This window comes from Cuculus canorus, chromosome 8 (genome assembly GCF_017976375.1).
Source record: "Cuculus canorus isolate bCucCan1 chromosome 8, bCucCan1.pri, whole genome shotgun sequence".
NCBI lineage: Eukaryota > Metazoa > Chordata > Aves > Cuculiformes > Cuculidae > Cuculus > Cuculus canorus.
This window is the reverse complement of record NC_071408.1, coordinates 1,632,002-1,652,827: the sequence shown is the minus strand read 5'-3', so window position 1 is coordinate 1,652,827 and position 20,826 is coordinate 1,632,002. Positions and strand designations below refer to the sequence as shown.

At 51.7% G+C, this 20,826-nt stretch overlaps 1 protein-coding gene across 1 annotated transcript in view; it reads right to left on the bottom strand.

The window, feature by feature from the left end:
- Nucleotides 1–6,095: 6,095 nt before the first annotated feature.
- Nucleotides 6,096–20,826, bottom strand: part of LAMC1 (laminin subunit gamma 1) — a 62,962-nt gene continuing 48,231 nt past the window's right edge. Inside the window, exons 12-28 of the mRNA XM_054073670.1 lie at nt 19,384–19,605; nt 19,118–19,306; nt 17,544–17,789; nt 17,066–17,219; nt 15,912–16,054; nt 15,108–15,286; nt 14,805–14,961; nt 12,520–12,725; nt 12,013–12,092; nt 11,433–11,570; nt 11,093–11,237; nt 10,382–10,531; nt 9,894–10,008; nt 9,330–9,529; nt 8,939–9,097; nt 8,315–8,414; nt 6,096–7,904 (exon numbers count right to left, since the gene is read on the bottom strand). Coding sequence (XP_053929645.1) covers nt 7,648–7,904; nt 8,315–8,414; nt 8,939–9,097; nt 9,330–9,529; nt 9,894–10,008; nt 10,382–10,531; nt 11,093–11,237; nt 11,433–11,570; nt 12,013–12,092; nt 12,520–12,725; nt 14,805–14,961; nt 15,108–15,286; nt 15,912–16,054; nt 17,066–17,219; nt 17,544–17,789; nt 19,118–19,306; nt 19,384–19,605 — 2,840 coding nt within the window. The 3' untranslated portion in view covers nt 6,096–7,647. The remainder of the gene's footprint in view (nt 7,905–8,314; nt 8,415–8,938; nt 9,098–9,329; nt 9,530–9,893; nt 10,009–10,381; nt 10,532–11,092; nt 11,238–11,432; nt 11,571–12,012; nt 12,093–12,519; nt 12,726–14,804; nt 14,962–15,107; nt 15,287–15,911; nt 16,055–17,065; nt 17,220–17,543; nt 17,790–19,117; nt 19,307–19,383; nt 19,606–20,826) is intronic.

The window sequence follows — 20,826 nt, the reverse complement described above, 5'->3', positions numbered from 1 at the left end:
CCAGGTTCAGGAAATCCCCAGAGCTAGAATAGGGTGGAGTCCAGGAATCATCGCACACGTTGGTCTGCTTTTGTTCCTGAGATAGGAAATGAGGTTAGACGGGTCCTTAGCCTGACCCAGTACGACCACTTCTACGCTAGACAGAGGATGAGGAGAGGAGACTGGGGGAAAGGCATGCCTGAGGTCGCTGGTGGAGCCGGGGTGAGGATGCCAGGTTCGGCAGCCCCGGATCCATGAGCGTTTTGGCCTCAAGGGTAGCCAACAAGCCACACGAGACAAGGCCACTTCCGCCTCGCTCCCTGCCTTGGAGGAGAACAGGACCACTTTTACAGGGGAAGAGAGGAATCCGAAGGCATGGGTCCTCCTCATCCTGCATCTGTCGGGGTAACTGAGGTGCTGGCACATCCCTCTGACCTGCAAAAGCAGCCCACCAGAGGATGACGAGAGCGGATGGTACCGTGTGCTGCATCACAGCATCTCCCCTGCTTGTATCAGAGCTAACGAACCCGGGGTGATTAATATTTAGGTCCTCGTCTGAGCCTCTTACGCTGCCCAACAGCCTCCAGACGCTCATGCACCTGGAGCTGACTCAGAGGTCTTTCCTCCGCGGCTCCCGGTGATCTCATGGGTACAATCAGCCCCAACTCACCACGTCTTTGCGCCTCCCTTTGCCAGGCTTACCTGCCTCCGCTGACTGAGTCAACTCCCATGAACAGGCTGTTTGCTTTTAATGTCACACGCTGGATCTTAATATAGTTCCCAACAAGGAAACCGGCTCCACAAACGCGCTGGCTGCACGTTGGGTTTGGGCACCCAAGGGTGTCTTATCTGACTATGAGTTTTTGTTATTATCTTTATTAAGAAGCATGATAAAACCTTATGGTGTTCCCACCAACCTGGCAGTTCTTAGGGTCTGCTTATTCCCCTAATTCCAATTAATCCCATTTACTCTGAAGCACATCGCTTGCCCCAAACACCTCTGCTGCGCCCTCCCTGCCCGCTGACACCTCTCTGCTCGGTAACCTCATCTCCTCCAGCAGTGCTGTCAGCACAGCGCTCCCCTTAGACCTTGCCCAGCCCAAGTCCTCGGTGGATTTCTCTCTTGGAAGACCAGCTCCCACCATCTGGAAGCTTTTCCCCTTCCCGGCTCCCCCACGTTATCCCCTCCATCTCACCGTTACCACCCCACCACTTACTTCCCTTCTGCAAACAAGGCAGTGGCACAGCTCTCTCCAATCACCTCCAAGTGTTTGCTCAGGTGACTCTTACCTCGTCATCCTCCACCATCCTTCAAGATCACCTTTGAAAACCACGTGAACGCCCGCGTGAAGCTTACCTGAAATATATTTTCCCGGGGCCCTGATTTTCTGAACACATCAGATCTGGAACGAACGTTGCCCACCATCACTGCGGCAGCACCCTCTGGAAAAGGTCTGGTGGACGCAGTTAACGGAAATGTTACCTCTTAAGAGTGAGCGGAAATGTAAGCGATGGGAGACACGAAGAACAGCAGCGCTCATCAGACATTGCAACTCATCGGAATTTCTTCACCGGAGAACCTGGGTCGTTTAATCTGCCACACAAGAATTGTCCTCCTGCAGATGTCCTCGCCCATGACAGGGCAACGAAACGTGCTCTAGCAGGGACACCACCGCAGCAGCAGGAGTGCCTCTCCGTCCTTGAGGAAACGGCCACGGCAGAATTACCCACTCCAAGGTTAGTCTGCACCCACATAACAACCTGGTTGATGGGTGTGTGAAGGCCCCGAAGCAATAGTTTTATTGACGTAACCAAGGGAGAAAACCCACTTTGGTGACTCGTGACAGATAAAGGACACCAGGAGGTTGTAGGCGCCCCTGCAGCCCCAGACCTCCCTCCACAAAAGGACCTTCTGAGCCGCAACACCCTCCTGCATCGTGTCCTGGGCTCCTCCTGCAGACCGCCTCACTTCTCCTCTGGGGTTTGCTGAGACGCGGCTTATCTCGAGCTATTTTCCGCTTGCTCGCCATGGCCATGTGCACGCACCCAACCGCCCTGCCAGCCTCGTCAAGCCCCAGGAGCTTCTCTTCCAGTCTGGCAGCAGACGTTTATCCAGCCCCGCAGGACTTCCTTGCCGCAGGAGACCATCGGTATCACCGAAGGGGCAGCGCTGGGATAAAGCCTGGGCTTTGGTTTCCCTCTCACCAGGCGGGTGCCCTGGGCTCCTCAAAGCAGGCTTAGGGCCGGCGTGCCGAGCCGTCTTCCCCGTGCTGGCACTGAGGCCGTTCCCTGACCCAGCGCTATTCCTGGGTGAGGAATAGAGTTGATAACCCAAGAGAGCCTTTAAAAACAAAAACCAAACCAAAATACACCTACATCCCCCTCTCCCTCGCTGAGGAACATGCCAGCTGCCTTCAGGAGTCGTGGCCTTCCGGCGCATTTTGGTTGTACGGCGGTTTTGGGTAGGTCTATAGGCACAGCTCAAGGGTGGTCAGATAGGACCACCTGGAGATCATTCAGGGAGGAGCTCTGCTGGGACAGGACAGCTCTCCATGGGGAGCTGTTAGGTTGGGGTTAGCCTTGAGGTCAGGCTCGGAGTTAGAGTTGTCCCCACGGACCGTCGCCGTCCTAGAGCGCTGCTGGGACGGGCAGAGGCAGTGGGACGCCGGGGGTGACAGCGGCAGCGATGAGCCAGCAGGGCAGGGCCAGGCAACCGCACAGCAAGGAAACGGCGTCGTGTCCAGCCTTGCCTCGCCCGCGCCCTACCCCCAGCGAGGGGGTGAGACAGACAGACAGACAGAGATGAGGGAAGGCGGCACTGATGTCCCACTGCCTTCCCCTCTCTGCCTCCCCACTGGTGGCTCTCGGGCTTGGCCGGGGACTTCAGCGGGATTCCTTTTTCAGGGGGGGAATGGCTTTAAATTGGAAGAGGAAAGATTTAGATTAGGCATTAAGAAGAATTTCTTCACAATGAGAGTGGGGAGATGGTGGCCCAGGGTGCCCAGAGCAGTGGTGGTTGCCCCATCCCTGGAGGGGTTCCAGGCCAGGTTGGATGGGGCTTGGAGCCCCTGATCCAGTGGGAGGTGTCCCTGCCCGTGGAGGGATTGGAACTGGACAGGCTTTGAAGTCCCTTCCCACCCAAATCTTCTATGACTCTATGTTTCTTGGGATGGAAGCATGCTGAAGGGTCCAGCAGCTAACTGGAAAGACCAACCAACCCAAAAGTGGTCCAAGATGTCACAGCTGTACACAGGAAGCACAGAACACCACCAGCTCAGTGCTTGACAGTTACACGTCCTCTTCTTAATCAGATCCAAGTGGCAACACTAGAGGTGCCTCCTCCAGGCAGCTGCTCCCAGCCCTTACCATCTTCTGCCAATACCTCACCCTCCCCAGAAGTGAGGAAACCTGGCTCAGCAGCCCCACAAAGCCATGTCCTCTGAACTTCAGCCTCCCCAGAGAAGCCCGTAAGCCCCCAAATTCAATGAAGCCCTCCACGCCCAAGGCCCCTCCTGCAGCGGCTCTCCCAACTCTCCCAATGGTCTGCAAAGACCCTGGCTGATAACCAGCAGCGCTCTGTCCGAGTCCTTCCCCTCGCCACGGGCTCGCCCACTGCCACCCTCTCACTTCTCCGGGGAGCACGTGAGAGATAACGAAGCTTGAACTTGGACAACGAGGAAAACCACAGGGAATTCAAGGAGAAAAAAAAAAAGCCACGAAAGCACGGCTTGGTGACTCCCCAGCGAGGTCCTTCCTCTTCCACCTTGAGTCAAGCTCAGCCCACGCTGAGCAGAAAACCTGAGGAGCATGTTTCTTTCTACCTGGATACCAAAACGTCAATAAAACCCCTCAGCGAGCTGGAAGCAACCGTTCTTGTGCTCCCTTGGGACTGCTCCTCCTGCAGCAGGTATGGCACATCGCCCTCAAAATCCCGTTCCAGACCAGCATTACACGTTTCAGAGACTCAGCCTAAACCTACCAAGACCTACAGCTTCACCTTAACAAGGGATTTCACCCGGGCTTCACAGACCAAGCTCTGATGCTGTATGACCCAAAGATAACATAAAGACCTGCCTTTGCCTCCTAAGCTCAATATTTTAGCCCCAAAATGATAAAAGTCTCCACGTCAGGCCACAGCCCCTGCAAGGCCAGCACCGCCAGGTCCTCTGCTCCCCGACTGCGACCTACAGCCCAGCTGGAAGGTCAGATGGATTTTACCAGCCAGGATTTGCCCAACAGCAGCACCGGCCAAAAAAAAAAAAGAAGGGTATTTTAGACAACAAATGCATCAGTGGCAATTAGGGCTGAAGAACAAAAAGCTGAAGCTGGAAAAACTGAAATAAACAAATAATGACAAGAACTTACCGGCTGAGAAGGGATTAGCTCTGATGCAAGTTAACGAGACTCGTGCATTTGCCTCTGCTGAGGAAAATAAAAGCAATCGGGTCTGCAGCTGTCAGACGGTGCGGTTGCCAAACTGCCCGGTCTGTTATCGCAGCAGTCTGCCCCGACACTACAAACTTGCTTAAAGCAAGAGGAACGTTCATCCTGGGCTCTGGCAGACAGGACCCACGGAACCACCCGAGAACCCAGACTTACGGCAGCTCCCAGGAGAGACGTTTCAGCTTCTTTATTTAGGGCTTTGTTTGTCCTTCCAGGAGCCCCATCTTTTTTCCACGCGTTCAGAGGATTCACTTTGCTGTTCCAAAGAAACCTTCCCCCAGGGCATTCCAGCGCAGGTCCAGCAGCATCAGCACCGCCAACACAACCTGATTTTTCAAGGCCTGGAAAACCAGCAGCATAAAATTCACGGTAGCCATGGCAAAGGAACAACGGACACGAGGAGAAACCATAACCGCTGTGGCCACCTGCAGCCCATCACATGAAATTCCAAATCACTTCTCCTCTCTCCCACCCCGATCCAGCTCATCCCATTAATTAAACAAGAGATGAATCTTATAAATCTCTGTCAACACCCACCCCCGAAGAAAGCAACACTCAAAAGAACGCCGAGGTGTAAGGGGTTACAAATATTCAGACTTTATTATAAATAAGAAATACTGTTTTATACATAAAAACTGCAAGTGTTGCATTTTGTTCACCGCCCCAGACAGCAAGACCACAGATTAAGGCAAAAAGCTGGAGCGAAGGCACGTACTGAGGGGGCCACAGTCAGGAATAAGGTGATGAAGGGACTGCCACGCGCTGCCCGTGACACCCCGCACTCCACCAGCAGCTGTCACATCATCACATTACGTAAAGAAATAACTGGACTTATACAATGAATAATGGCTGTAATGCAGTAGTGATTAAGAGATCGCTTATAAAGATTTCTTTTCATTTAAAAATAAAATTCTGTTAAAAACAGCTTAAGAAAAAAAAAAAAAAAGAATAAGAGAAGAAAGCAGGAAACCTTAAGCCTGAGGTCAGCCAGGGCACGCGCGCATCTCGGCAGCCTCGGCAGAGAGGTGAGGCGGTTACAGCCACGCGGCCAGAGCAGCGGCCGAGGCACCCGCCTCAGCCCACGACAACTCTCCTCCGGGGATTTGTTTGTCCGCACGCAGGGGGAACCCCGAGCTGGGCAAAATCTCTAAGAGAAGGGGCAGAGGGGCGACGTGAGGTTTTGCAGGGACCCCCCTCGAGGGTGCCCCAAGCCTCCTGCCTCGCTCGGTGGTATCAAGACATCCCCAGATCCAGCTCTCCGACCACCTCAGCGCTGGGTCCGGTCTCCTACAGCCCCTGAGAGCCCAGCTGCAAAGCCACCGCTCCTGCTCTCCTCCTCCTGGCACAGCGGCTTTGGGGACAGGGGACACCCTGCGAGCGCCGTGCGTCAGGGCTGGCTTTGGAGAAAGCCTCCGCCCAACAGGCAGAGCCGTTCTCGTTGACGCTGAGGATCCAGGAGAGGGAAGAAAGCAGGAGCCCAGGTAGGACAAACACTGCGGTGTAAGGGAATAACACAGAGAGAAGCGACCTACAGTGCACGCACCCCGATGGCTACAGGGGAAAAGCACATAGAGGAGGCCAGGCTGTGCCGCTCCGGAAACACGGCTGAGTGTATTTACACGCACACGTACGCACACACAAGAGACTTCCTCACACTGTAATCATGATTTAAAAAAAAAAAAAAAAAAAACGGAAAAAAAAAATCACATTCACACAAAAAAAATATAAATTTGAAATAATTAATAGCACCAGTGTGTGTCAGATAATAATTTCTTCCCCGCTACGCAAACGTACGAAGTTGCATAGTGTTTAAGGATAGATATATACTGGGTCTTAAGGAAGGGGCGGAGGGTGCCAGGCTGGAGGCAAGGAGGAAGCCGCAGGCGGTGCTCTGATCTCAGCGGAGGAGCGAGGAGCTGCCCGCCGCTCCCACCCAGCACCAGTAAGCAGCTGGGAGGCACTGCCCGGGGCGAGGGAGCCTGCGGGGAGGCGGCAGAAGCAGGGTGACGCGCAGCCCTGCCACCCGAGCCTGGCCTGAGGTCCCTGTGCCGTGCTGGCTTCATGGTGACCAGGAGATCGGTAGGCAAAAGGAGGGCACTGGTAAACTGCAGCTCCTTCTGCCAGCTTGGAAACAAGGCAAAAGGAGAAAGCGATGCCAGCAGATAGAAAAATGCCACTGGTCTCCTCCAGGAAAAAGACAGGGAGAAAGACCTTTTAATTTCCACTCGCACGCCCTCTTCCTTTCCCACCCAAAGACCTTCCATGTGAAGGCCAGAGCGACTGTCACAGCTCTCTGGATGGCAGCTCTCCACTCGAGCAAGACTTTCGCTGCTCGAACAAACTCATCTGTCAATCAGACATTTGAATCCTAAAGGAAAAAAAGACACTCTGGCAAATTCGACAGCAACAGCTACAGATGGGAAACACAACTCGCGGCTTCCACGCTCCCCAGCCTGGACTACCCGACAGACCGGACCCAAAACTTCTCCCGAGAGCAGGAGTGGGGCCGGCAAGACCTACCACTCCACCAGTATCCCATCTTCCCAGAGAGCTCCTCCACTCAGAGGCTGCGTTTTTCTCAGAGCGATGCATCATCACAGAAAGCATCTCAGAAAGAGGCTTCAGCTATTCTGTCAAAGGCTACCAACGCTGTCGATCGGCCACTAGTTAACGATAAAAATGTAAATTCACAGGGTGAGAGAGTTGGGAAGAGGGATCTGAATGAGTGCAGCTATACTGGCCATTACAGTAATACTTTGGTAGCCATCCCCTTCCTTCATAGGGACAGAGAGCTCCGGAACAGAGGATTTTACAGTTGAGGGAAGGAGAGAGGAGAGAAAGTAGGGTTAGTTTTGCCTTGCTGTATACAGCTCACATGGTTATTTCTGAACCACATTACAAAGAGTCCAGAGCATCTCTCATCTTTGCGCTAATCAAAGGCAAACTGTGTCTGAGAGAGGGGCAAAGGCGGAGTGCTTGGGAAGACAGTTTATATAAAAAAACCCCTTTGATGCCCAAAGACGGATATTTAATTTGCTTCTCTTAAAAAAAAACAAAAAAAACCAAAAAAAAAAAATTTCAACTTATCCTGATTTGAAAAGAAAACAGCGGCTGCGAGCAGCGAAGAGTTGGGGATTTGAAGAAGGTAATGTGTGTTAAGGCACTCCATAGCCAAACCACCGCTCCACCGCTCACCGGGGGAATACCCCCACCCCCAGCGCACCCTCAGGGTTTCTCAATGGACGGGGTGTTAAAACAGCCAGACGGCAAGGTCTTCTTGATGTCTTCTAGGTTGCTAATGTCCTTCAGGATCTCTTCAATGTCCCTGTTGTAGGCCTGTATCGCATCATCTTGCTTCCTGGCCTCTCTCTCAAGGAAAGACACTTTCTGGTCCAGGTCGCTGTCTTTCATCTGGTCTTTGGCACTGTTCAGGGTACCTTCAATCTCGTTCAGTTTGTTCAAGTCCACTGTCTCCAGTTGCCCTGAAAAGCCAGAAGCAAACGGTGAAGTCCGTTAAAAAGCCTCTGACGCACCGGGTTTGGGCGCTGAGCCCATACGGAGATGTCCATTGGGCCACCTCCGAGTCAGAAGCCGCGTTTCAAACAGGACCAGCCAAGGGGGTTACACCTTCAAGGCCTCAACAACAGCCCTCAGCTCACAGAAAAGCCGCGCTGATCATCACGCAATGAGCACTGAGGTGACCCCAGGGGAAAAAAAAACCCCAAAGCCCTTGCTGAAAACACGCAATCCTCGTTCCTAAAAGGGATTGGACTATTTGATGGTGGGCACAGCACCAGCAGGGAAGGCAGCACCCCGCGCCAGCTGCAGCGCTGACGCATCAGGCCGCAGGGAAAACAGCCGAAGGCCTACGGCACGTTACCTACAACCTCACCTAATTGATCCAGCAGGTCATTAATGACAGCAAGCAAGCTGTTCACAGAGTTCTTCGCTTTTCTTGCGTTGTCTTCTGCCTCCTGGGCAGCCTGGGAGGCCTACAGGGTATAAAAATGAGAGCACAAAAAAGGCTGTAGGGATGACGAAACCCTTCCCTCTCCCTTTGAACACCTCAGCCCAGGCAGTGAGTCACACGCATTCCTGGCTCGTCTCTCCAGGATTGCACCCCTGCACCCACATCTTAATCACAGCGCTGGCAAAGACTGACAAGCTTCAAATAATGAGTTTTCCAATTATTTCAGGATGGGGATCCCTGATAACTGAGATGGATTTTGCAGAAAGAGTCAGAACAGAGTCAAGAGTCGCATTTCAGTTAAAATAAAAACGCTGCATTAAGAAAACTGGCTCTCATAATTCCAGCAGGGAACCTATGCTGATGCCACCAGGGGAGCTTCTTTGCTCGTCTCATGTTTTCAATCTCACTTAAAACCCAGAAGAGATTGAATAACGGCTGGTCCAGTGCTGTCTTTGCAAGACAACAACAGGAGAAAAGCCTGCATCGCCAGGACAGCAAGGAGAAGGCACCCTTCTGTTACTGCTGCCACCTGCCAGCATTACTTACCATGCCTGCCATCATCATATCCTGCTCAGCATCATCCTGCTTCCGCTTCAGCTCCTTTTCTGCATCCTGTAGTTGTTTCATCATGTCATCCACTTCCCTGGCCAGGCCCGTCACATCAGCGAAAGTCTTGTCAGCTTCGGCTTTGGTAGCAGCAGCACTCTACAGCCAACAAGGGGAACAGGATGGAAAAACGTGGTGGAGGGGCAGAACCTCCTTCAATCCTCTTCATCAAAACACACCAATTTCCTACCGGGCTGCATCTGGCATTCCCTAACAGGGAATACGGCAGAATGCACGTAGGGCTCACCGGGAAATAACTGGAACAGAGGAGTTTACGCAGTTGCACACCAGTATCTCGGGGGAAGTGGCTTCAGAACTGCAGAGGACTCACCTTCTGAACAGAAGCAGCGATTTTCTCAGCATCATCTGCTCTAGTCTTGGCTTCACGAGCATCAGCAGCAGCGTTACCGAGCGCCAGCTCTGCCTGGCGCGTCTTATTGTTGGCTTCGGCAATGGTCTGCGTGATGGCAGGAATCTTTTTCAGCGCCTCCTCCGCCGCTGTCTTGTTATCATTCACCCGCTTATCAAAATCTGAGAAAGGGCAAACCAGATTCGTATCAGTCACCTCAGAAGAGCCTTGAGATGCTTCTTTGACCGAGCTAACCAGGCTTTGGCACCTTGACATCACAGGGATGAAGAGCAAGCTGTGGGGGTGGGGGTATACACTGGCAGCTCTTCTGGTACACATCTAATGCTAAACAAGGAACCCGAACAGGCGATTTCCAGCCACCAAAACCACTTCTGATTTTTCTTTAAAGTAAAAAAAAAATCGCAGAAGAACCCTCCCGACACTCGAGTGCTGGCAATAGCATGGCCCGTTTCACCGAGATACCCTGCTGCCAAGGGACTTGTCACACAGGAATCGAAGGATCCACTGTGAGTGCTTCCTCTTTACCTTTCAGGTTGCTGAGAATGGTATTGGCCTCCTGTAGCGTGCCGTTGCCCTTCCGAGCAGCTTCTTCGGCCAGGGCTTTGGCAGCATCTGCTCGAGCCAAGAGCTGGTCCGCAGTCTAAGGAGACATGACACATACCAATAAATTCTTAAGTTTTGAAGGACGACCATCTAGGTGTACCAAAAAGTATTGCTCAGCCTGGAACACAAACACCACACGGAACAGCGTTCATCCCTGAGCAGCAAACGCTCCCTCTGAAACCAGGCGAGTACAGGGATAACACCACACCCCCTATTCTCCCGTACAGCCTCAATGCCACTGCTCTCACTGGCTTTTTACACCTCCTTTCTAGCACCACTCTTCAATATTCACATAACAAGCAGTGCCAAGATAAGACCGAATGGGACCAAATCGTTCACACCTGGCTAGTTGCTTGTTTTCCTTTGGGTTTTTTGCCAGGGAACAAAAGCCTGCACAAAGCAGAACTGACCTGCTGCTCTGTCTTCCCTTTCTCCAAGAGGTTCTTTACTTCCAGCTCTTTTCCTTTCATGTCTTCTCTCAAGTCCTCATAATCTTTCAGCTTCCTGGCAATTAGCTGATCTAACTCCTCCGCTTCCTTCTTGATCTTATTTGCTTCATTCTGCAGGTGGAGATCAGAAACAAATGCAGATTCCTGAACATGAGAAGATTTCTAAACAGTTGGCAAACCACAGTATAGTTTCTAACAGTCGAACAGGCAGAAGCTACGATGGGTCCCCATCTCTTACAACTACAGTTGTAACTTTGCCCTCAAAGCTCTGGTTACCACCCGGCTCAGTGCAACGAAGGACAGAGGCCGCAAACAGTTTTGTGTGCAAGAAAATCCACTTTGTTACAGTGAGTGAGGAAAGGGAGCAGCTCTGCAGGATTCAGAGGGAACCAAAAATCTTTGCACTTCTCTGTTTGAGCCCAGATGTTTGGCAAACAACATATCGCTCAGGTTTTTGGCCCTCAGAGACTGGAGGAGGGGGAGGGTTACACACACAGCTTCCTGCGAGCACCTCTCCTGCATAAAAGCTATGGAATGCACAAGTCTGGCTTATGCCTGGATGGACAAAAATTCCACAGGCTGTTCTTACCAAGAGAAACATTAGCAGAGCACACGCGAGGTATGTGAGCGACCTCACAGGCTGCCACAGCGCGCACGATGCTTTCCACGTACCTCTAACCCCGTGGAATCCACAGTAGGCAGACTGGTGAGATTGGCGTAGATCTGCAGGGCTCTGTTTCCAGCTTCCTCTGCCTCCTCAAGCACCCTGCTGGCCTGTTTCTCCAGGTCCCGAGAAATGTCCCTTGCTTGATTATACCTACAAAAAAAAAACCCCAAGGATCCGGTTACTTTTTTTTTTTCGTAGGACTGAACTTGCTAACAGAGTAGAGAGGATAAGAAACGGGAAGACAGCTCCCCGAAAGCCCAAAGCACACCACGTTACAGAAGGCGCTTTAGTTCTAAGCACTGCACTAACGCCAGAAGGAAAACCAATTTTCTGTTACCGACTCACTTCTGGTTGAGCTCCTCAATGTCATTTGCAGTTTGGTTTTCTCCAGCCAGAGTCTTCAGCAGCAGCTGATACGCTTCGGTGGAAGTATCGTTTGCTGCCTTGGCTATGCGAACAATCTCATCAGCTTCTTTTTTGTGTCTGGACAAGATTACAGAAGAAAAATCGCAACGTTAGAGTTGTCAGACAGTAGTTTTTATATTCAGTTCCAGATTTTATTCTCTCTTCCAGATTTTACTCTCTTACTTTTCCTTCCCTCACTTCCTTCGGATTTGCACATGGAAGACGCTGAAACACTTGCAATGGAAGATGCTGTTTAAGACCAGACCCACAACCAAGGCAGCATTCCTGCAGTGCCCACAAGATCAGCTTAAATGCACCGCTATGGTTGCGCGTGTCCTTCATTCACACGTCTATCTAGCGTTTGCCCTCAATGACACCCGGGCACGCACCCGCCGGGCCAGTCTCGTGCTCAGCAAAGGGGGTATGCTTTGAGTAAAGCAAATTAAATCTTGCTTCGCCCTCGCAGGGCAGAGCAGGGCCTTGGTGCGGGCTGCGAGGAGCGTGTCTCACCACAGCCTACCTTTCAGCCAGCTTACGAGCCTCCTCCGCCAATAGAGTCATGTTGTTAGGGTCCCCGCTTGACTCCGGAGGGGTAATGGACTGGAAGAAAGAAAGAACAAAAAATCTCTTAAAGCTCTTTCTTCATCTTTTATTCATCTTTGCTTTAAATATTCATTGTCATGATCTAAATGCTTAGAGATGTCTCTAACCTACTTCTGACTTCTCTGTATTTTTTTCTTAAGCCCATGCAGTTTCCATCACTGGTTATCCCTTGAAAACAAAGGTGACGGCATTTATTTAGGGCTTCTGACATTGGTTTCTTTGAGCAGGGGCTGAGATACAATCTATGAGAGACACTGGTGATCTTTCTTTCTCTATTTCCCATTATTCTGGGTAGGGGAGAAAGTATTTCCATAGCAAATTTACTACATGAGCGAGAGAACAAGCAGAGAAACACAGCAGAGGGCACAGAAAGGAAAGGTCCTCTTCCTCTCCTGACCACATGGGATCTGGGCAGCACACTCACCACGTTGTTAGCTGCCATCTTCGCCTTCTCAAGCATATCAGAAGCCAAGCTGATCAGGTCCTCCGTGTCCTCCACCCGCACACGGGCTTGTTCCGCCAGGTTCTCCGTCTCCCGCACTGTTCCCTGGATGTTCCTCAGCCTGTTGAGCTGACTCGCTAGCGTGCTGTTGATGTCTTTGAGACGATCCATGAGGCCCTGATCTACGTCTGAAACACACGATATAAAAGACAGAAAGCAAAATTAATTACAGCAGGGAATGAAGCTAGAGCGGCAGCAGCTTTCCACTGAGGCAACATGTTGGTAGGTTAATCCTGTATTGAAAGGGGACCAACAAAGCCGCATCGTAAGTCAGACAGCTTGAGATCAAAGTCATCATCAGAATGCGCACCAAATATGAGAAATGAAAACTCATTAACTACTAATAAGACAATCCTGCTGGGTGTTGGAACAGACTCCAACGGAGGATTTTGTGTTCAGCATAATGTTTCACCTCTATCAGTGACTTATAAAAGACCACAGCGCTGCTGCTCAACTGCTATGAAACATCTGCTGCGTGAATTCTCTTTAGCTTAACTCCCAGAACGTAAGCAGAGATGGAGGAACAGCAGGGCTGTACGTTCCTCCCCACTTCGGACAATCGTGGCTACTCCCAAGCCAGACACGGTTTCCACACTGAGCACGTAGATGATGTGCAGAGTAGCAAACTCACCCCAAACTGCCCCCGCCAACCAAAGGGGTGACAAGAACCGGCCAGACTGAGCCTTGGTTCTCCAATCTGTAGGACCTATAAGCCCCCAAAACACAAACAAGTGCTAGAGGTGGGCAAAGATTTTCACAAGGGTAATTTTTGCTGCATTTAGCTTCCTCTCAGCCAGCGAAGGGCAACAGAGCAGGGGAAGGGTCTGGAGCCAAGCCTTACGAGGAGCTAATGTTGTTTAGTCTAGCGGAGAGGAAGCTGAGGGGACACCTCATCGCTCTCCGCAGCTCCTGGAAAGGAGGCTGAAGCGAGGTAGATGCTTTTCTCTTTTCCGAAATAACAAGCAATAGGACAAGTGGAAACGCCCTCAAGTTGCATCAGGAGAGGTTCAGATTGGATAGCAGGAGATATTACTTCACCCAACGGGTTGTCAAGCACTGGATCAGGCTGCCAAGTGGTGGGAGTCACCATCCCTGGAGGGATTTAAAAGACATGTAGATGTGGTGCTTACGGACATGGTTTAGCGCTGGAGCAAACAGTATGAGGTTTATGGTTGGACTCTATGATCTTAAAAGTCTTTTCCCACCTAAACTTATGATTCTAAGAGGTGGAAAGGAAGATGAACAATACCACCACAGAATCCAATCCATTTCCTCTCCCTTTCTCCAATCTCCATCCTCCTGTCCAGCTACGTGGGACTACTCTGTAGGCACAGATGCCAAGGAGGTGGCCATGGCTACCTCAGCTAAAACCGAGAAGAGCTTCAGTGAACGTTCCAACTGGCAGGAATCTTCCCAAGCAAACACAAGCACTGGATGTGCATCAGCTTTTTCTCAGCTTCACACAGAGGGGACAGATTTTTCCAAAGTCATCTGCAATCACTGAACCAAAGCGATGGCACAGTCAATAGTCTTCTTCAAGTTGGTCTTCTCCAAAACACACATCAGCTTATACATTAAAAAAGACCTTAAGGATAAACCACTGTCACACTGCTGTTTAGCGCCCTGCTCACAGATATCCTTCAGTACTGTCACCTCTACAAGAATCTATTTGAAGCAAACATGCACAGGAAAATCAGCTACAGGCCACCACAACCGCACTTTTCAGAACATTATACACCGCACAGTGGGATAATTTAGCTTGCCAGAAGGGTTTTGAAGCCTTCATTCTGATTATCGATGATATTTCAAAAGGAACTGCTTTATCTCAAGATGCTAAGCTAATTTAAAAGCATATCAAAGAAGTACATTGGAAATTCTGCAGCTTTTTTAAGTAGTAAAAACCTTCTTTGCATCTGGAGAAGAAGGTAACACATAAAATACTTGCACGCGTACAGAGCTAGAGGGAGATCTTTACTTTGCACCCACAACAGAGACCACCGGGAGAACAGCAGGGATAAAAGCACAGCCACTGCTGTTTCGACAATAACCTACAGTGTCTCAGCGCTACCTGGACTAGCCGTCCATCCCGATGCACAGCACGGGCTTGAAATAAAACGCTCTGAGTCCTAAGGGAAAGGGAACACAGAGCTCGTTTCACTTTAGAGAGCTTGCTTGACGTCAGTCCACGTCTGATCAGGTCAACTCACCTTTGCTGTTCTGCGCTTCCTGGAGCAACTCCATAACATCTCTTTCTGCCTGCTTCAACCTCTCTTCAAAAGCTTGATCGGTTACAGTGTCTTCTCCCGTACCCAGATTGGCTATAAGATTTTCCAGCTCCTGCAACCTCTCTCGTTGCTCTGCCACCTACGTGAGAGGAACAGGGCACAGATACGACACAGAGCAAAGCATCTCGATCCTCTCTGCCTTCAGCAGGAGTCAGTCAGCCACCGCACAAGCAGGCACGTGCCGCCGTCTCCGGCGGTACCAGCAGCGGCGTTTGTGGCCCTTACCTTATCTTTCACTAATCTGTAACAGGCTGGACACTCTTGGCAGCCCGGCCACGAGCGGTTGTAGAAATAGTTCTCTTCACACTGGTCACAGCGGTTCCCCACGAAGCCTTCCTTGCACTCGCAGCGACCGTTCTCCCTGCACTGTAGGGAGCGCGAGCCCTCGGGATCACAGTCGCAGGCTGGGGGGGAAGTTAAACCTCAGTCAGAGTGGAGAGAGGCAGAAACAGCCTAAAACCTGCAGGGTGGGAGCATAACCTCACTGCAAGAGCAATGGGACACACACAAACCCACGGCTGGAGCCCTGTTCCCAGCGGGGCACTCTGGCTGGCAGGACACAACGTCATTGCATGCACTCACAGTGTTGCTACTGCCTCTTGAAAGTGTTATAATTTCATTATAGCCACCGCAGTTAATTTTTCTGCTCTTTACAGGCAGGGATATTGATTACAAAGTTTGGATCATCCTCTTTTTCGATCTCGATGACAAGATCTGTTGCGTCTCAAGACCGAATCTGTCTGTTTGTGGGTAGCTGTGCAGAGAGTTAATGTTTGGAGACGGGGCTGTTGCTGGAGAGGATTCAGAGAATGTATTTACACCACGGACAAGTGAAAAAGGAGGAAAAAAGGAATACGCTATAGCACAGAGAACAAATGTCACCATGCAGAGTGTGGACACAATGCCAACTTCTGCTGTGATGAACAGTAACGTGAGTAAAACACATTTCTGGAGACATCCGGAAAGCAAAGACAAGGCTGGCTGTGCAACATCCTTCCCATCCACCTCGCTCCAGCCACTCAGACTTACGTTTACAGCCTTCGGAGCCAAAGCCAAAGTGGTTGACCTCACATCTGTCACAACGCTGGCCGGCGACGCCAGGCTGGCACTCGCACTGCCCGGTTCGGATGTCGCACTGGCCGTTGGTGGAGCCCAGCGCGTGGCAGTTGCACCTGGGGGAAGCAGCCACACGTCAGCTGGTGACGCAGAGGGGCGAGCGAGCCCTAGCGAGCACAGCTCGACATTTCCATTCGCCAAAAGTCACCTCGCTTGCTGTACAGATGCAGCAGGCGAGGTGCCGAGCCTCTGACCCACGCAAGGTCACTCGGTGCCCGCACTAAAAAAAGGAACCCACAAGCCCCTGCTACCAACGATCACGCAGTCACATGGCACTTTTCTATTTAAAACCCTAATTTAAAGTTATTTATAAAGCTATCAAAAGCAGCGTGGCCAGCAGGGCGAGGGAGGGGATTCTGCCCCTCTATTCCTCTCTTGTGAGACCTCTTCTGGAGGATTGTGTCCAGTTCTGGGATCCTCAACAGAAGAAGGAGATGGAGCTGTTGGAACAGGTCCAGAGGAGGCTACAAGGATGATCCGAGTGCTGGAGCACCTCCTATGTGAGGACAGGCTGAGAGAGTTGGGGTTGTTCAGCCTGGAGAAGAAAAAGCTCCGAGGAGACCTTAGAGTGACCTTCCAGTACCTGAAAGGGGCTACAGGAAAGCTGGAGAGGGGCTGTTCCCAAACGCTTGAGGGGGAACGGGGATAAACTGGAGAGGGGCAGATTCAGAGTAGACATAAGGAAGAATTTCTTCACCATGAGGGTGGGGAGGCCCTGGCCCAGGTTGCCCAGGGAAGGTGTGGCTGCCCCATCCCTGGAGGTGTTCCAGGCCAGGTTGGATGGGCCTTGGGCAGCCTGAGCCAGTGGGAGGTGTCCCTGCCCATGGCAGGGGGTGGAACTGGATGGTTTTTAAAGTCCCTTCCAACCCAAACTATGATTCTATGAGTCTATTTAAAAGTGAAGCTTTTTGTACAGCCTTCGTAGCTGCTCTTTGACTGCTGCTCTTCCCCCCCAAGAGGAGCACTGAGGCACACCAGCTACCTGCGACGAACATTAAATTCCTGCACAAGGTAAGCCCAGATTGCCCAAAACCAGGCTCTTTGCCCCAAGCCAAGGCAAACGTCACCTCTCACAGCCGCGTCCGCTCTGGAGATTGAAGAAGCCGGGCTCACAAGCGCTGCAGTCCCTCCCAGTGACATGAGAGAGGCACTCGCACTGCCCGGTCACTTGATTGCAACTTGTCTGCTGATTCACAGTGCCATAGGGATTGCAGTGACAAGCTGCAAAAATAAAAGGGATGGAGAAATACACAGAAAGCTCTAAGTCCCTTGTGTTGATATTCCGCTACTCAGGCCCTAAACGGGCCCGGATCCAACACACGCAGCAGCCCAACCCCTGCAGCGCACAATGCTTTTGCTTCGATGGCAGTAAGCACCCACAAACACAAGCATTTTAGCAAGCCACAACCACCAAACCAGGATAAAGCCACACATCGCTGCTGACAGGAACAAACAACAGCCTGGCATTGTGTCCTAACACCTCAACGGGAACAGCAGCTCTTGGGGACAAAACCATTTTGAAATGCAAGAGCAACCAGCTCTCACCTCTGCACTTGTCGGCAGGGTCGGGGGCCAAGGGGTTCCCGAAGAAGCCGTCTTTGCAGCGGTCGCAGTAGAAGCCGGCGGTGTTGTAGATGCACTTGAGGCACTCTCCTGTCTGGCGGTCGCAGTTGCCCACGGCGTTGGGATCGATGTTGTCATTGCACTGGCAGAGGCGGCAAGGCCTCACAGCACCGTTTTCGCCCAGAGGGTCTCCGAAATAGGCATCGTCACACAGCTCGCACCTCTTGCCTGGGGCACAACAGAAACACGTGTGGCGCAGCAGAAAGCCTTCCGCTCCCACCCTACCCAGACCTCCTTCTGAAAAGTTAACCTCTGCAGTTTTCTCCCCTCTCATCCTTCTGTTTGGTCCAGAAAGGTGCGTGAAGCCACGTACAAATCATTCGCCATCTCTAAATTTAAGCTGCTTTCTCACTGGAACTTTGCATTATGAATTATTTCAGCTCTTCCTTTCCCTCCTATCCCTTTAAACCAAATCTATTTGTTGTTAAATTTAAAGGGTCCAAGAAAGCAGAGCTCTGCGGGGCATCGCTGCTCCAGCAAGCCCCACTGCCAAAGAGATCTGCCAGACCTCCACAGGCAGCCACTGAGGCATCCAACTCAGCTGCTCCCTACGCGTACGGCAGATTTGACCTCCCTGGCCAGCTATAAGCTCTGTTATTCAGGCATTTCTTGCACACGCAAACCCTCTGTGCCTCCACCTTCCCCGTCACGTCCCAGGAAGGCAGCAGGAGAGAAGAGGAACTCCTGAGAGATCACACAGCTACAAGTAAAGGCGAGGCCGTATGGCCTGCAGGGAGCCTGGATCCCTGGACTCCTCTTTGCTTCATGAAGCAACGGCCCCCACGGCAACCCCAGGGGCTTTTCTCAGCATTTCAAGCATTTACAGGTATTCTGTACTTTGGACTCTGCCACACCAAGTATAAAATCAGCAGAGAAGCACGGAGGCTGCCCGTCACCCTCGCTGCTCGCAGGCAGAACAAAAGGCTCTGCTTAATGACTCGGGCACAAGCTCGGACTTAAAGGTTTATCGCTAAGAAGCAAAGTTCTGTACCCATTCCTGTATTTCTCTCTAAAATCGCTGAGCATAAATTTGGTCTTGTATTTTTGGGGCAGTGTTTGTGAGTCACTGCAGCCTTCCTGCTTTCCCCAGGGAGGGCATTGGCCCTCCCCTCCAAGCCTCCCGCAGTCCCTCTCTGGCCGGAAGACTGCATCTTCCCATTTTATTTTGGTCGGACCCGCCTTCCTGGCTCTTTTGAATCCACCTTATTTTCTGCCCGGCACCACGTGATGAGCAGAGCTCTATAAGAAGCTATCACGGCTCACCTACGGAGCACAGAAATGTTCACTCCGCACAGATTAAGCCTTTGTTTCCCTTTTGTTCTTCAGAGCGAGGCACAAAGAACATGGGTAGCCTCGAGCCTCGCACAGGATGGAAAATAGGGCTGAGGAAAGGAGAAGCATTTGAACCAGAAGACGCAGCACTGGTCAGAGCCTCCGAACTAGCAGGAGACAGGCGTGTGGGGAGTAGAAAGAAGGCTTTTCGTGTAGGAACACACCTGTAGTGCCAGTCTGGCAGCTGGTGCACACGACCTCCTTCGTGCGGGGCACGATGGCACAGCTGGAGCCGCCGGGGCAGGGGCAGGGCTGGCAGTCTGAGGCTCTGCCTGCGGTGGCGTCTCCGTAATACCCATCGCGACACTTCTCGCAATGCGTCCCTGCCGTGTTATCCCCGCAATTGCACACACCTGGAAGAGAGAAAGACGTGTTTTTAATTCACCATCCAACCCTTCTTGCCGCTCCCTGGGTTATCAGCCCCTCTTACCCGTCTCGGGCTCACAGGTCTCGCTGTGCCCATTGCACGTGCAAGGCACGCAGGGGCTGTAGGGCCCCAGGCTCGGTGTCTCTCGCCGGTACCCAGAGGAGCAGCGCTCGCAAAACTGCCCCTCGTATCCCGCCGGACAGGAGCAGCTCTCCACCCAGGCCGCAGGCACACCAGGTCCCGGGCGGGCGCTTGTGATGGTCACGTCATCCAGGTGGCCAGCACCTAGAGGGGAAACGCTTGGTAACCACACAGGCTCTCATCACCGCTGCATCAAACACACAGCTGAACGGTACAAGACACAGCCCAGTGGATGCTCGCAGTTGGTAAGGCAAACCAGAAAGCAAACTCCTCCAGGAAAGTGTAGACAGGTGAATAAAGCTGCTCCGTAACCCAAGAAGGACATGGGCAGGGCAGGAAAGTTGAGAGCAAAGTAGAGGAGGATGCTGAGAACAGCGTGTGAGCAAGTACGGTCAGTTAAAATAAGTTCTGTTTTACATGCATATGGCTTCAATTTCCAAATCAAATACCAAAATCAATTCCCGTCTTTCTACGGAGCACAGACCGTGTCTTTATTACACCATCTCTAACAGCATCTGCAAACCACGCCTCGGGGCAAACTCTTCAGCTCTCCCTCTCGGGCCATTCCTTTGTCAGCCATTTGAAAGCTCCTCTCTCTCCACCCAGTCCCTTCCCTGGGGCAGAACGGAGCCTGGACACAACACAGCTGGTTTTTAGCTTACAGGAGTGTGTTTATGGCACCACAGCAGGTCCCGAGCACCACGCAGAGCCTCAGCTCTCACATATTAGCCGTGGCCACGGCACTGAGGGAATGGCTTGCTCCACACCTTTCCATCCCTCCATCTCACAACCCCACGTTCCTCTTTACAAGCCACCTCTAACGTAAACATTTGCAGCTTTCCCACTTTCCCCAAATGCAAATTCATCCCTTGCACCTTTCTGTGAAAATTCCCCTTCGCGTGACAACCCCCAATACAGACCCCGTATTTTCACTCCTAATTTGTGCCTGATTTTTATAAATCCTTATTACAGGGAACTTTCAGCAATTGAGCAGAGGCAGCGCTTCTGAGACCCTGTCCTTCCCATTTGCCATGCTAAGGCAATTCCAGGAAAACAGAGGGATGTAACCATTCCCAGTGCAGCAGAAACTGAGGCCAAACATTCAGTCCCTCCATCTTTCCTGCCGTGTCCTTCAGGACGCTGCGCTGGGTATTTCTACTGATCTGGAAGACACTGACTGAGCCACACAGCAAACCCTCCACATTTAGAAGCAAAGAATCAGCAGGTGATGGGCGCTCAGCTTCCAGCCTCTCAAAGGCAGCACCTTTCTCCCTCAACTCCTCTTCAGGAGATGCCGTTAGACACGAAGACCCGGGACAAGCAATTGGCAAAGGCTTTGCCAAATAATCCGCCACAGCTATTTAT